The sequence below is a fragment of the Uloborus diversus genome, chromosome 4, assembly GCF_026930045.1.
Source record: "Uloborus diversus isolate 005 chromosome 4, Udiv.v.3.1, whole genome shotgun sequence".
NCBI classification, from domain to species: Eukaryota; Metazoa; Arthropoda; class Arachnida; order Araneae; family Uloboridae; genus Uloborus; species Uloborus diversus.
This window is the reverse complement of record NC_072734.1, coordinates 157,041,906-157,056,300: the sequence shown is the minus strand read 5'-3', so window position 1 is coordinate 157,056,300 and position 14,395 is coordinate 157,041,906. Positions and strand designations below refer to the sequence as shown.

Below are 14,395 nucleotides of genomic sequence, written 5' to 3'. Positions count from 1 at the left end.
AATAACAATACAACAGAACAGTCTCAATTTAATTGCCATTATATTGCCTGAATTGAATTACTACGAAATTTTCATTGCATTGAAAAAAATCTGTAGTCCCTTAAAATTTGTTCTAACCGGATTTCACTGTATGAATGAAATTTAAAATAATGCTATTGTTTAAATGCAAAATAATCTCGAAAAATAAATACCGCTACACATTGCAGTGATACAAATAAATTTTTGTTTTCCTCAGTCAGCACAATTCTATGCATATCACAATTTATTCTATATATCTAAGCTCATCATTGACACAAAATTTATACACATATGAGTTGTGCAAATATTTGAAATATCATGTAGTACCTTATGTTTTCACAACATCTATGCAACAAAGCAAGGTGCACTCTCATTGGATCAAATGTACAATACTGATTAACAAAGATTCGTTGAATAACATCACTAACTTTTCAAGCACATAAATACTTAATGCAAAAGCCATTTAAAGCTTTTAGGAAGAAAAAAAAAGTCTTTGAAAGATATGTTACTGTTACATGATCTCTTTAAAAAAAGAATTAAAAGAAGTCAATATACTGGATAAACTATATCATTCCCGTAATAAACATAACAGGTTGGTAATTGTTTTTTGAAACCAAAAGAATAATCACTTTTTTGGGGTCTAAAAATTGTTTTAATGGTTTAAATACCAATTGTAAGGAAAGTAATTTACATAGCCTACAGTAACAAAAAGGTAAAATCAGAGCACACTGGAACTGATATATATAAAAAGGTGTAGTTTTAGTTGAAGAAATTATTAGCAGGCAACTATTACAATCTCTGGAATATCTGTGACTACTAGTTAGAAAAACTCTTGACTAATATCTCAATGCATTATTGATCATTAGTGAGCATTTAAGGCATTCAAAGCTCTTATAGCACTATTTGTACTTTTCATGGAAAAGTTTAATCCAATACAACTATTATACACACACACAAAAGCAGTTACTTTGAACAATCAGTATAGTAGAAAAAACGCATTTATTTATTCATAGACATTAGTAAAATTTTTGAAAAGTTTAAAAGAGATTGGGACAGAGACAAAGCACATCACTCATATTTTTTAGAAAATGAGACAGGGATTGCTATTGAATATTCAATTAATCAAGTAATCTTATAGAACTTGAGATTTTTAAATAAAATACACTTCCTATAAGTATTCTTACTTAAAAAAAAATTTTATTTTTAAAAATGACTCCAATTATTCACATGTGCTTCTGTGTGTGAGAGAGAGTGTAGGGGAGGGGGGGGGGGTTCTCAAACAACGTTCTATTACATTACGGCGTCAATACTCCCTGGCACATGAATATACATGAGGTACATACAAACAAGATTTAAAAAACAAAACTCATCATATTTACAAGAAAAAAAAATCACACAAGAAATTTTGAATATAGATATATTATATTCACCAGATTGTAGCCTACTATTTAAATTTAAATTGTACAGCATTGTGTCAATAAGAAAATATTTATTCCCAAAATAAAATGCACAATATATCATACTCACAGTTAATCAAAAAGTTTGAAAGTATATTCTGGTCAACAATGCACTGAAACCTCTTTTAATTTAAATTCAATGCAGGTTATACTGATATAATTCAACAGAAAGAAATCTGTGCAGAAGCTGGTAGTTACTTAGTATAAATGTCCCACATGCTTAGATTTTGATTTGAACGAATTTTATAACAAGAAGATTATTCTTATTATTGATGCTTTCGCCAAATAAGTTAACTTATAAAGCACAATAATATTTTTAAGCCATTTTAAACTTGCATTTAAAGTGAAATATATCACTAAATAAAAAAAGATTTTTAGAAATAAACTTAAACTCAAAAAAAAAAAAAAAAAAAAAAAAAAACATTAACACAAAATTTTATTTCAAAAAAGTTTTTAAATGAAAAATTCTTTGTATTTTCTAGTTGCAAGGAAAATTTTTTCAACTTTTCCTATTTTTTTTCAAGAGATGAAAAACTCAATATTTTGCAGAGAAGATCTTTGTTGAGTTATTTTTTGTTTTAAAACTGCCAAAATAAAAATTTCCTACACTTAGAAATATGAAGTACCGACAAAGCTCGAAGCATATGCAAATATTTTTAAAAGAGAAGGAGATAACTACATAAAATTCTTAGTAACAGTAAAAAGCATAATAAAGAATAAAAAAATTACCAATACAAATCAAGAGAACATTTTTTTTTAGTAGCACAAAAATTAATTTAGGCACTGCAATTGTCCTAAAGAATATTTTCAAAGTACAGAAAAATATATTTCTTTCGAAAACCTACTATTGATGACTCATTAATAGTGCAAAAAATCAGCATGGTTTACCAATACCCTAAGAAGTATTTTTAAAAGTAAGTTTTTAATGTAATCACAAGTAAATAAAAAATTTACATTTAAAAAGTGATGAAAATACCACATTCTGATTACAGTTTTATGTTTTTATGTAACAGAAGAATGATTTTTGCTCCTCACACAATGGAAGAGATTTAAAAAGCAATAACTAAGCAACTACAGAAATATTTATATAACTCTCTTGCAGTGCTTTAGTTGGGGAAAATAATTGGGAGAATACACTTTTAACACAAATAATTTGCATGTTTCATTTCATTTCTGTATTTTGAGGTCAAGAAAAAGAATCATCTTCTAAAACTTATTTAAGAAGTTATTATGATTTGACAACTTGGTGGCTCATTGTTTGTCCATAAAATTGGACTTTTTTTTTCAAGGAACATTCAAGGATTTTTCAAGGACTAGTTAGGATTATTTGAAAGAGTGAGCCTTTTTACAATAACAAAATATTAAGCGCGAGCTTGTCACTTGGGGGCTAAAGTGGGGCAATTGACCCCCCCCTTTACAAAATCAATGTACTCCCAAATATACAGGTGTTTTTTTGCTCTTTTTTGATATAATCTGCATTGAGTATGCAACTTTTGAGCCCTCTCTGAAGATTAAAATAATTATAAACTATTAAAAAGTATTGATAGTGGTGACTATAATCTGATTTAAGTAAATATAAATAATTGATAAGTAATAAAAAAATTACATACTAAAAAAAATTATAACATATTCCTTGATTAGTGTTTTGTGCTTTACCACATAGAATGATTACTTTTCACACAATGTAAAGAGTAAAAATTTCTATTAGGTAAGAGACAATATCTTGCATTACTTGTTCAAAGGTAACATGAAATATTATTTAAGGAGTGTATGGAGGCGGAGGGGGTAGATCTTGTAAGTAAGCACTTTGGTCAGATACCTGAGGAAATGAATGCGAATTTGGTAGTGAGAAAGAAAAAGTTTCTTCCTCATTCTGATCATCTAATAGTACATTAATGTCTGAATTCCCTGATAAATGATCACAACGAAAGAGGTTAGATGCTGTAGCTAATACAGCAACAATACCAGCTGCTGCTATCAAGTAATAGCTCATTCCAAACGCTATTTCAATCCTTGTGGCAGGATAGAGTTTGGTCATTTCTTGCTGCCTTTCCATGAGCTCTGACACATGGTAGCACAGGCCGATAATCACAACAATAGTTATCACTGAAACAGCAAGATAAGGAAAAACTAAATTAATGAAATAAAAAAAAAACATATGATGTAATATTTTTATTGCATTTAAAAATCAAAAGCATTTTAAAAGAGCAATAGTACTTCAGAAATGTGATTTAACTGGGATAGGTACTATACAAATATGTTCCCTTAATAATCTTTACAAATGCATGAACATCTCTCTCAATTTGAATTTATTTCTGACAAATTGAAATTTTTACAATTAAAGTTTGCAATCAAGTTTTTAAACATTGTTTCAATTTTACTTCTAACTTTTCTTATTTACTCATTTATTTTGATTTTTTTCTTTTTGAATTTTAAGTTTTACAGCTGATTGCTCCATGCTACTAAAAGTTATATTTTTGCATAATTTCAGATAATCATTTCTGGTTTTCGATCGTGATGAAAATAATACTTTAAAAAGTACATTTTAAGATGTGCACTCCACAATAAAGCAGTAAAAAATGGGAACATTTATAATTTAAACAAAACATACTATTATTATTAATAAGAATGCACTATTAAAAAAAAGTCATATTTAAGCAGATAAAAAAATTAAATAAACATATTTTAAATGAACTTTGCAAAACCCCCATTAGACTAAAGACATGAGTTCTTAAAAATTCCGACAGAATAAAGAAAAGTTTTCAAATAGCATCAACCATCCCGCTAAAAATCTCTATCATGATATGGAAAAAAACTCATCAGAAAAGGGACAACAGTCCCGAAAAATCCCCCTATTCAAATGAAGACATGTTTCTTTTAAAATCCTCCCAAGTCTCAGAACAACAATTCCTTAATAATGCTAACACTCTTTCTAACACTCACAATCAGTATATAAGCAACAGCAAAAATCTCTATTAAAATTAAAAATAAGATGGTCCCTTTATAGATTTCCAATCTGCAGCAAAAAAATATGTATCAATTTGTAACGCCTTAAAAAGTATCAAAATGCTTTTTTTTTTGTCATGAGCAGGGGGGGGGGGGAGAAAAAGGCCTTTTGCTGCCCTTTTCTTTAAAGATTATAATATCACCACTGCTAATGATATGATAAAACAAACATGTAAAATTATTTGCAACAAAACAACTGATTTACGCTGTTAATTTCTTTTAAGGAAACAAACAACAGGCACTTTATTAGGCACTATTAGTTATTTATCACTTGCAGGAGTATTACAGAAGTGTGCTGACACCTGATATTTTGTTTTTTATACATAGATATATATATACAGAAATATGCATTATGATTTCAGATTAATCAAACAGACGTTAATCAAAACAGAAATTATAGAAAAGTAAAATAATGAACAATTTTAATTTACTTGCCTGATAAAATACTGCCAAGACCACTCCTTTTAGTGCACTTTAGCATTTTTAATGTAACTCCAGTTACATCAAAATAAAATTGACACAAACTGAAGAAAATTGTAAGGAAGCATAAAGCTATGATGACCCTTTGAACTACAACTATTTCTGGTGTAACACAGTCTTTTAATCCTGTAAAAAAAATAACAAGCAATTAATATACGTAAAACCTTTTTACTTTAGTATGTTTATTTACCTTTATATGTTTATTATGAAATGACAGACGTTATAAAAATAAATAAATGTAACAAAATAGTGAAAAAGAGACAAAAAGGCTCTTGAAATCATAATAGTAAACATTCCACTCTTTGTATCTAACAATCAACTTATTGATCAGTGGTGATCCTTATTTTCCATGAGAACTACATCTGATATTAAAATTAACCTTGCAGACCCAAACACTGAGAAAATTTAAATACATTTAAGTGTTTTCTAGCAAACATGGAAAAGGAAAGAAAATTATAAACTGAGAAATTGTTTAAAATCGTTACAAAAATCGCTAACATTACTACTTGCTTATTTTAATACGAAGTTTCCTTCTGTTTTTTAGAAACCAGTATCCCACTAATGGGCTCTGAATTTGCTACAGTCGTTCTTAATACTGAATGAATATAATCAGCTGATTTGGAGATTTGGAAGTTTTCCAGAACATAGTTTTTGATTTGTAGCATTCAACACAACGGTCACGTGGATCAGCTTGCGAGCTGCATATGGATACAAGATAGAGGTTGGGTGCCACTGTGATTGATAAACTAGATAAGGCACTTGATTAGGTTTTTCTCCAATTTGAGGCATTGCAGTGTTCTAGCTTGTTAAAAAGAAAGAATTTTAAATTTATCTACATGCTTCACTTTTTAATAATCTAGAACAGGGCCATTCCACAAAAAAGTCAACCCTTTGTCCCACAAGTGAAGGTTCATATATTTCAATAAAAAGCAATAATTTTAAAGGATAATGACAAAATGTTTTGCAAAAGAAATCATACACAAGTTTGTAATTTATTTATTGATATTTTAAAGCCTATTATTTTTTAAAAGATATATGAGGCGTCACGTGCAGGACAACATAACCGTTTTCAGTGGAATGTTCCAACAATGTTTTTCAACCTTTTTTGGTCTGTGAACCAGCTGAAATTCCTAAAAACATTTTGTAGAAGGTTTTTTTTTTTTTTTTTAAATCAATTAATTTTTTAATGCAAAAAATATTGCAGTACAGTTTTGTTTATTCAAACTAACTGGGACCAAAGGCCTAATGACCTAAAATCCAGGTAGTATGTCAAGTATAATAAGCAACATGAACCCTAAAATAAGCACAGTGATTAGTTTTGTATATATTTGGGTTTTGTGGAATTTTTTTCTAGGTCAGAAAACTTAGTCAAATAAAAAAAAAAATCTGAAAAATATTTTTTGGCGAGTTCAAGCAACATTTTCAAAGAAGTGTTTCCCAGTTAGCTCTTTATTATTTTTTTATGATCATTAAACTTTCATGTACAGTTTAATTTAAAGTGCATACTGCAACCAGAATTTTTGAACAAAATATTATAATTAACTGTTTTAGAGGAGGCCTTCGCTTTTTGATGTCCCCACAATATGGGGTAAGTGGGTTCGAACCTCGATGGTCGAAGACCCACCGTCGTCATTAAAGGGGACTGGGCGACGTTAAATATGCTCGTGTTCTCAATGTCCTCCAAGTGAAACGATACCTCTGGGGGTGCTAGCACTAGGTAGCTATTAGCTCCTAGATTAGTTCTAAATTCTCATTAACTGTTCGATCCGGTGCCATCTATCGGTATATAAAATAATGGAGGCAAGGCACTTAGTATGCAGTCCTAGACATAAATACAGTTGTAGTCAGTTGTGACTCTGAATAGGAATAGGATAGGTTGGTTCCCCCCATAACTGAGGATTTGAAAATTAAAAAAAACTCTGATGAAATATTTGTATTAGTGAAATACAAGACAACTACGATGACTTAGTAGGAATTGATCGTTCAGCTACAAAAACTGCTAAAACTGGTGATTAGTTATTTGTAAAACTTACGTGAAAGAAAACCATTAAGATTTATATAGGTCTAATGTTGATAATGGTTCTTCCTTAGCCAACTTTACATAGACACAGTCATTTAGTGTTTTCAATTTCTTTTCAACTTATAACTTTGGCTAATTTGCGAAAATTGATCTTAATCAAATCACCTTCATTCAACACACCTTTATATGTAAAAGTAAAATATGTACCAAAAGAGTTTCAATAAATTTCGCAAATGAAATTGTTTTGTTTTTTGTTTTAAAATTTTCCTTGATGCAGATTTCAAAGACAGTAAATATCTTATGAATTGATGCATTGAAAAGTAATTTACACAAAAAACTTACATACTTTATCTTGTATAACTCCCTTAACTCTTTTTTAGATATGCTTCATTTAAATTTTATTAAAAGGGGGGTGACCCACTTGCCCCTTACTATGAAGTGTGGGGACACCCATTCAATTTTTTAAAAAATATAATCCTCGGGAATAATTAAAGCATTATTTTAGAAAATAATGATGGACTTTTGGTTATTAATAATATCCAAGATAAAATAAGACAATAACTTAATTTTTTTTTGTTTCGAAACTTTTTTATAAGTTTTCAAAAACGAACTGTTCTCAAAAGGGTCTTACTTATTCCAATCAACCCTATATGAATATACAGTAAATTCACTAAGCTGTTTTTTATGCATGTTTCACTTTAATCTTGAAATTAAAGACAACAAAAGGAGAAACACAGTTGAAAACATATGCTGTTTAAAGGAATGTAACAGTGTCAGACGTAAATGGTGTCGGATGTAAAAAAAAATTTACGTCCGACACCTAAGTTTTAATAAAAAATATTCACTTGTTACAAAATGAAAATAGGTTACATCAACGAGATTGAAAATCTTACTTTGTACCCAAAAATACATGTACGTAGCTTTAAAATTATTGGATCAGCATAATTAATTGCACATTTTAGTGTCAGATGTAACACACTCAATGTACCGCAGAGGAATAAAAATGAATTATATTTTGACACATTTTTTCAACATCACCAGCAACAGATTGTATCTTTAAATGGTTATTCATCTCAATTCATAATATTAGTATGTATTTTTTGGAAAAAAAAACAGAATTTCTTTGAGAGTTACCAAGTATGGTTTGAAAATACTCAAGATGTTGACCTTAGTTTAACCTTCTGTAACTTATTTATAACTGAAGTTAACAAATTTTGGATAGGCATTTCAAAATATACAACTCTTTACCTTTAAAAGGATACCTTATTTGTTTAGAAATTTTAATTTTGAAAATTTGATCATCTGGTTGACCTTATCACGGCCTACTGTCTTCTGGTTCAAGCATGCGTGTCATTTGAATGAAGCACGGTCAATCTAAGCACTTTATCATTATGGAATTACATGTTGAAAACTTGACTTTTTTAGACTTTTGTTACAATTAAAAAGTTGAAAATTTAAAATTGGTAGTAGGAGGAGGGAGGAGAAGAGGGGGATCAACAATGCTGATTCAATTTTTCACTTTGTTAAAGCCAAACATTTTACAATCATTTTGGAAAGACTTTATTATTCATTTTAAAGGAATAAGAATTTTCGTAACTTTAAAATATTTTAAATTCGAAATGTTTCCAGCTTGTATGCACCAGCCATTCTCTTCTTCCCTTTTTTTTTAGAAAAAGACTGGGAATAAAATCTAATATTTAATATTAGTTAATGCACTTCTTGGAGCAAAAATACAATTTACCACTGATGCAAATTAAAAATTTAACAATAAATAAAATTGTCCTCAAAAACTTCAGAAGATTAATTCTGCCATGGAATGAGTTTTTGGCATATTTGATGAAACGTGGTTTGGATTCTAACACTAGGGAAATGTTGGAATTCGACTTCTTTTTCACGCTTTTTTTTCTGGCGGGAACTGAATAAGAGATCTTGTACAGTAAAGGTAACGTACAATAGATGACATAAAAGTAAAAAGAATGAAAAATGAAAAACTTGCAGTTACTGCTCTTTACCTACCCATGGCAGAGTTCACTAAACAATAAAAGCATTAGTAACTTATTAATTACCAATAAATACAGTAAACTTCCGACTATCCACGGAATAGGGTGGCACAAGTGCCGCCGATAAGAAAAATCTCGGATAAAACGCAAAAAGACTAAAATGAGGAACAAAATAAGGTAAAAATGGCCCTTCCTCAAAAACTCAGATGTGATTGATGATGTATAATGCTTTCTTCAAACAACAAAAATACAGTAAAAATGTTTTATATTTTTGCACAAAAAAAAAACTTAGAACAAGTGTATGTACCATGAAGAAAGTACAAAAAATAAACAAATAAATAAAACAAAAACTGTGTTTAAATTTACAATTTTCAACAAGCCATTGGTATTTGCTTTTTTCTGGGAAAATACAAGCTCCTCGTTGTTGATTGACTTGTGGATAATCTACCCTGTGGATAGTCTGCTCGCAAATAATCGAGAGTTTACTGTATAGGGTTTTAAGAACTGATTTAAAGAACAACTGATACTTACCTTCATTTAATCCATAGTAAGTAAACATGGAATAGGAAACATTTTTTTCCACACTTGGAACTGTCACAGTTTTGAAAGACCCAGCATAGAAGAATTCTTCAGCACCAAGAGTTTGACGACTACATCCACCCCCTTTCAGCAAATACCAATTTGGGAGGGCTAAAGCTATGACTATAAGCATGATAAGCAATGAGCTAAATGAAGCTGCAATTCCATTTCTCAGCCTTTCTCGGGCTTGGGTTCTATGGGCTACTTGAGGAGCAAAAGGAGCTGGAATCACTGAATGCATGATAAATTTAAATTTCTTCTTGTTTTATGAGTTCATGGTAATGTCTTTCCTGAAAAGAAGAAGTATATAAGAATATAATTTAATTATACATTTTCTTTAAAATTAAAATAATATAAAAGGTTTCCTTTAAAAGCATTTGCTTTGATTTTCAATAGGCTGATGCCTCAATTGCACCCAACTTTGGAAGACTACAATTTAGGTTTAGAAATAGGTGTATGCCAGTCTTAATTAATATTAATGGTGACTGCGGGGACATTAAATATATTTGTGCTCACACAGTACTCCAAGTGAAACGATACCTCTGGGGGTGCTGAACCAAACCAGAAACCGAGAAATTTCTGGTTTGGATCAAAAAACCAGAGCCGTCTTCAGGGTTCCATCCAACTGATTAAACCACCAATAGTGGCAGGACCTGATTAACAAAAAGTGAGATCCTAGGTCCATATTAATTTGGAGGCCCCCTGAAGACTATGCAGTGGTTTATTTACAGGTTTAGGGCACATCGGAATGCCGTTTTGGGGGCCTCTTTGTCTAATCACAGAACTATGTATAAATCATTTATTATGTGCATTCATGAATCCCCTTTGGGGCCCTTCATAATTGTGACAAAATAAATTTGTAACTGGCAGAATGATAAAAAATTCCTCTTTAAGGAAGTTTTTTTTCCAATTAATAAGACACAATTTTTTATTGTTTTAAAAATACATGCATTTTTCATATATAGTTGTAATGCTATGCATAATTCTTTAAGAAATTCGGGGGCCCTTAGGAAGATGGGGGCCTAGGTGGCTTGCGCGCTAATCAGGACCTGAATAATTAGAATTTTATATATGTATTAAAACATCAGAAAATTGGGAAATTTTTGCAGTTTTGTTCTTCAATTTTTTTTTTTAAACCAAAATGTCAAGAATCAAGTCAAACCAATGAAAGAAATTGTTTTGTTAATAATCGAAATGGTCGTAATGCTTTATCTGGTCGAATTGTCCAGATAAAGCAACAATATTACATCAGTCAGGTGATAAATTTGAAATCAACATATTATAAAAAATATGCTTTTACTTTTGCATCATATATAATTACATATTTTTTCTCTTTAAAATAAAAAGCATTATGAAAATGTTTTTAATGAAATTTGCTGAATAATATAACACACGTGAAAGTGATTTATGAAAGAAAACTTTTACACGGTAGAAGCAAATGGATTGAAAATTCAGATTTAGCACCAACGATATAGGACATCAGGGTTGGTATAAAAACCGGTTTTTTTGACAAAAAAAAAACTTTTTTTGGTTTAAACTGGGTTTATTTGGTTTTTGTTACTATTTGTAAGAATTAATTTTATTTTAGGGAAATCATGAAGATTTTATGAATTAATTGTTAAGGAATGTTTAACATTCATATTTATACCAATTTATTTATAATTAATGAAATAATTAAGAGTAAAATCTTATAATTTCATTTCCTCATACTTAGAGATTTCTGTAAGCGAATATTGTTTGAAAATCTTTAACTATTATAAAAAATACAATACATAAATGGGTCTTGGTATAAATAATCAAAGAAATAATTTAATGCCGGTTCAGACATTAGTTAAATTACCAAGAATAAATTCTTGAAAATTAATTTCCTCATAATCATAGCTATCTACTATAAATCAAAAAGTAAAAAAGAAATTTAAATCACTCATTCTTAAACACGGAAAAGTATTTTGCACTATCTACAAATTAATCGTAAGTCTGATGTACATTTTATACAACTTTGAAAATCAAAAGATTAAGGATATTTTGTCTAAAATTTTTTTAAAAAGTTACAAATCATGTAATTTATTTACCTAATGTATCAGTAACAACAATAATAGAAAAAAGACAAGTATTAAGAAAATCATTATGTTTTCCATTGCAGACATTATTTCTCCTGGTTTAATGCATTTAAGAATACTATTTTTTTTATGCCCAAAATATTTTTTTAAAGAAAAAAAAAATCATTTTAATTAAAAGCCTCAGTTAAAACTTAAACAAAAATACTCTTTTAACATATATTTTAATAATGATACACATTTTAATAATGTCATAAAAATTAATGTTTATTGATTCCTCCACCATTCATACATGCGACTTCTTTTATTATATTGGGATGAAAAAATTCTTTGAAAGGTGAGAATTTGGCATTAATTTATTTTTTTAAGAGCAGAGTTACATGAATGTTTTCCATTCTCATAATTTTATACATTTTCTTTACTTGCTCTGACTGCATCGTCTATCAGGGATACAAAAATTGTGCAGGTATAAGCACAATTTTATGCCTACTCTAAGTGTTCTTGGGCTTTTCTAATTATTTTTTTTTCTCTTGTTATTTAAATATTCTAGTGTTAAGATATTTTTACACTATGCATCGCTTCAATGCTGCATAATCTATCTCAATAAATCTTAAGTAATCAAGTAAATTAGGTAGTACATGAAGTTTTGGTTGAAATATGCTTTTTGGATCATTTTGAAATGCAAAAGACTGAAAAATAATTATAATCAAAAATTATAAAAGAGTTACTTGGATTTTTTCCCCTTGTAGTTTTAGAAAAACTTAGTTGATCTGCCTTGTATATTTATGTAACTAATAGAAAAGCTGCATATATTTAAAAAAAGAAAAAAAAAAAACTATTTAGCAATCTTGCATTACCTTAACAATTATATAAGTTTCTAAATTTATTAAATCTGTAATTCATCTATAAAGCTTTGCTAGTTACTTTGCATCAATTAGATTTTATTCTTTGCAATAATATGTAAAATTTATGAAAACATTTGAGAGAAAACAATGAAATTTTACAAAAAAAAAAAAAAAAAAAGTTTTGAAAAAACCACATGTTTTTTTTTTTTTTGAGCAATCACGATTGCTTATTGTTCTCATTTGACTGTTTTCGATGTTCCGTGCCTTTTTCAGCTTGGACCAGAAGCCTCTGTAGCACCACTGCCCACCGTCCTCTGCACGCGGTGCGGCTGCTCGCTCACACACTCACACATATACACACACGCCTATGTGCATACACACAGGTCTATGCACACACACAATCCTACACACTTACACACACAACTATGCACACGTAACCGCCCAGGAGGAGAGGCAGGCTTGGGGGGGGGGGGGACAGGAGCTGTTTCTAGAAACAATAACTCCAATGAGTAGGGTCCTGTCTGAGTTCGTGATTGCGAAAAACATAATTTGAATTCAAAATTTCAGAATTCAAATTAATTTTATTTTATTTTTTTTTTTTTTTGGTTTAAACCAACATGGTTTAAACCAAACAACCCTGTAGGACATAAAATCTTTTTTTTTTTTTTCAAAACTTCAAGCAACAAACAAATGTTTAACTTTGTAGTCTAGTGATATCCATTGTGATACAAAAAAAGAAAAGAAAAAGGTTTTCTTGAAGAATTTAGTGCAATTTTCTCAGGGGGTCGATGGAAAAATGTTTTCAGATTGGGTTGGGAAACCCTGATTTAAAATGTCAGAAACTGCCATGTATATCAAAAATAGACACTGAAGCTATTGAAAATGTTTTTTTTTCTTTAACATTTAGAATGAATAAAACAATTGGAATAATAATAACTTTGGGACTACATTTTTCATGGCAAATTATTTTTTCAAGAAAATTAATCATTCAAATACATATATTAAAAATTTTGTCCCCCTCCCCCATTATTCTTATTGAATTGTATGTTGTTTCTAATTCTAGATATTTAATAAATGCTAGGAAAGAGAAATATTTGAAAAGTTTACGTTTGACGAGAAATCGAAAAAATATTTTACAATGGTATAGAGTTTAATTTGCATTCATTAAGACGAAATAAATGATATTTTTCATTAATCATAACTTCATAATAATCAAGGTTATTAATACAGTATCCCTTTGATTCATAGAGTTTTTCGATTTTACGAAATATTCAACAAAAGCCAATGTGGAACACTCAGAGGAAATTAGATAAAATTAAAAGTAGTTCTGTAGAAATTTAAGAAGGTGGATGTCACGGATTTATGAACTGGCTCATATATTCATTGAGCCTTAACTCCCATACAAAAAACAAAAGATCAATACTGAAAAATAAGAACAAAAACATTTTGAATGATTCATAAAATGTAGACACACACACGAAAACGATCTTGGTTTATTATAAATTAAGAGAAACATTTAATCAGATTTCTACAAAAATGAAAAACGAAACAAAAAAAACGACGGATTTTGACTTACTATTTTGCATATTGTTTAACTGTGTATTTTAATGTTAGTACACGCAAATCAAATTATGTCATAAACTTATGCCAAATATGTCATAAATATGTATTTAAGTACATCATTTTTCCCAAGTACACTTTGTAAACAATTACAACAAAAAACTGTTGCCAAATCAGGAGAAATTGGTAAACAAGTCACACAAGAGTACGGTTACAGTTAGAAGTTTACAGCAAATGTTAGGTCTCTGGTAACCTTTCTGATAACAAAACTCTGGTAATGTTTTATTAAATTTCGCACCTTGAAAATTTCCGCTTAACCATGCCATTGAGATAACAAGATAACTTTTTGGTAAGCGAAATGACCTGAAGCTCA

At 29.4% G+C, this 14,395-nt stretch overlaps 1 protein-coding gene across 1 annotated transcript; it reads right to left on the bottom strand.

Moving 5' to 3' along the window:
* Positions 1 to 3,234: 3,234 nt before the first annotated feature.
* LOC129221396 (transmembrane protein 127-like) lies at positions 3,235 to 14,178 on the bottom strand. The gene is made up of 4 exons (XM_054855868.1): positions 14,039 to 14,178; positions 9,513 to 9,850; positions 4,917 to 5,087; positions 3,235 to 3,581 (listed from the first exon to the last, which is right to left on the bottom strand). Exons 2-4 carry the CDS (start codon positions 9,799 to 9,801, stop codon positions 3,235 to 3,237), a joined length of 807 nt encoding a protein of 268 aa, XP_054711843.1. The 5' UTR covers positions 9,802 to 9,850; positions 14,039 to 14,178.
* Positions 14,179 to 14,395: the final 217 nt, after the last annotated feature.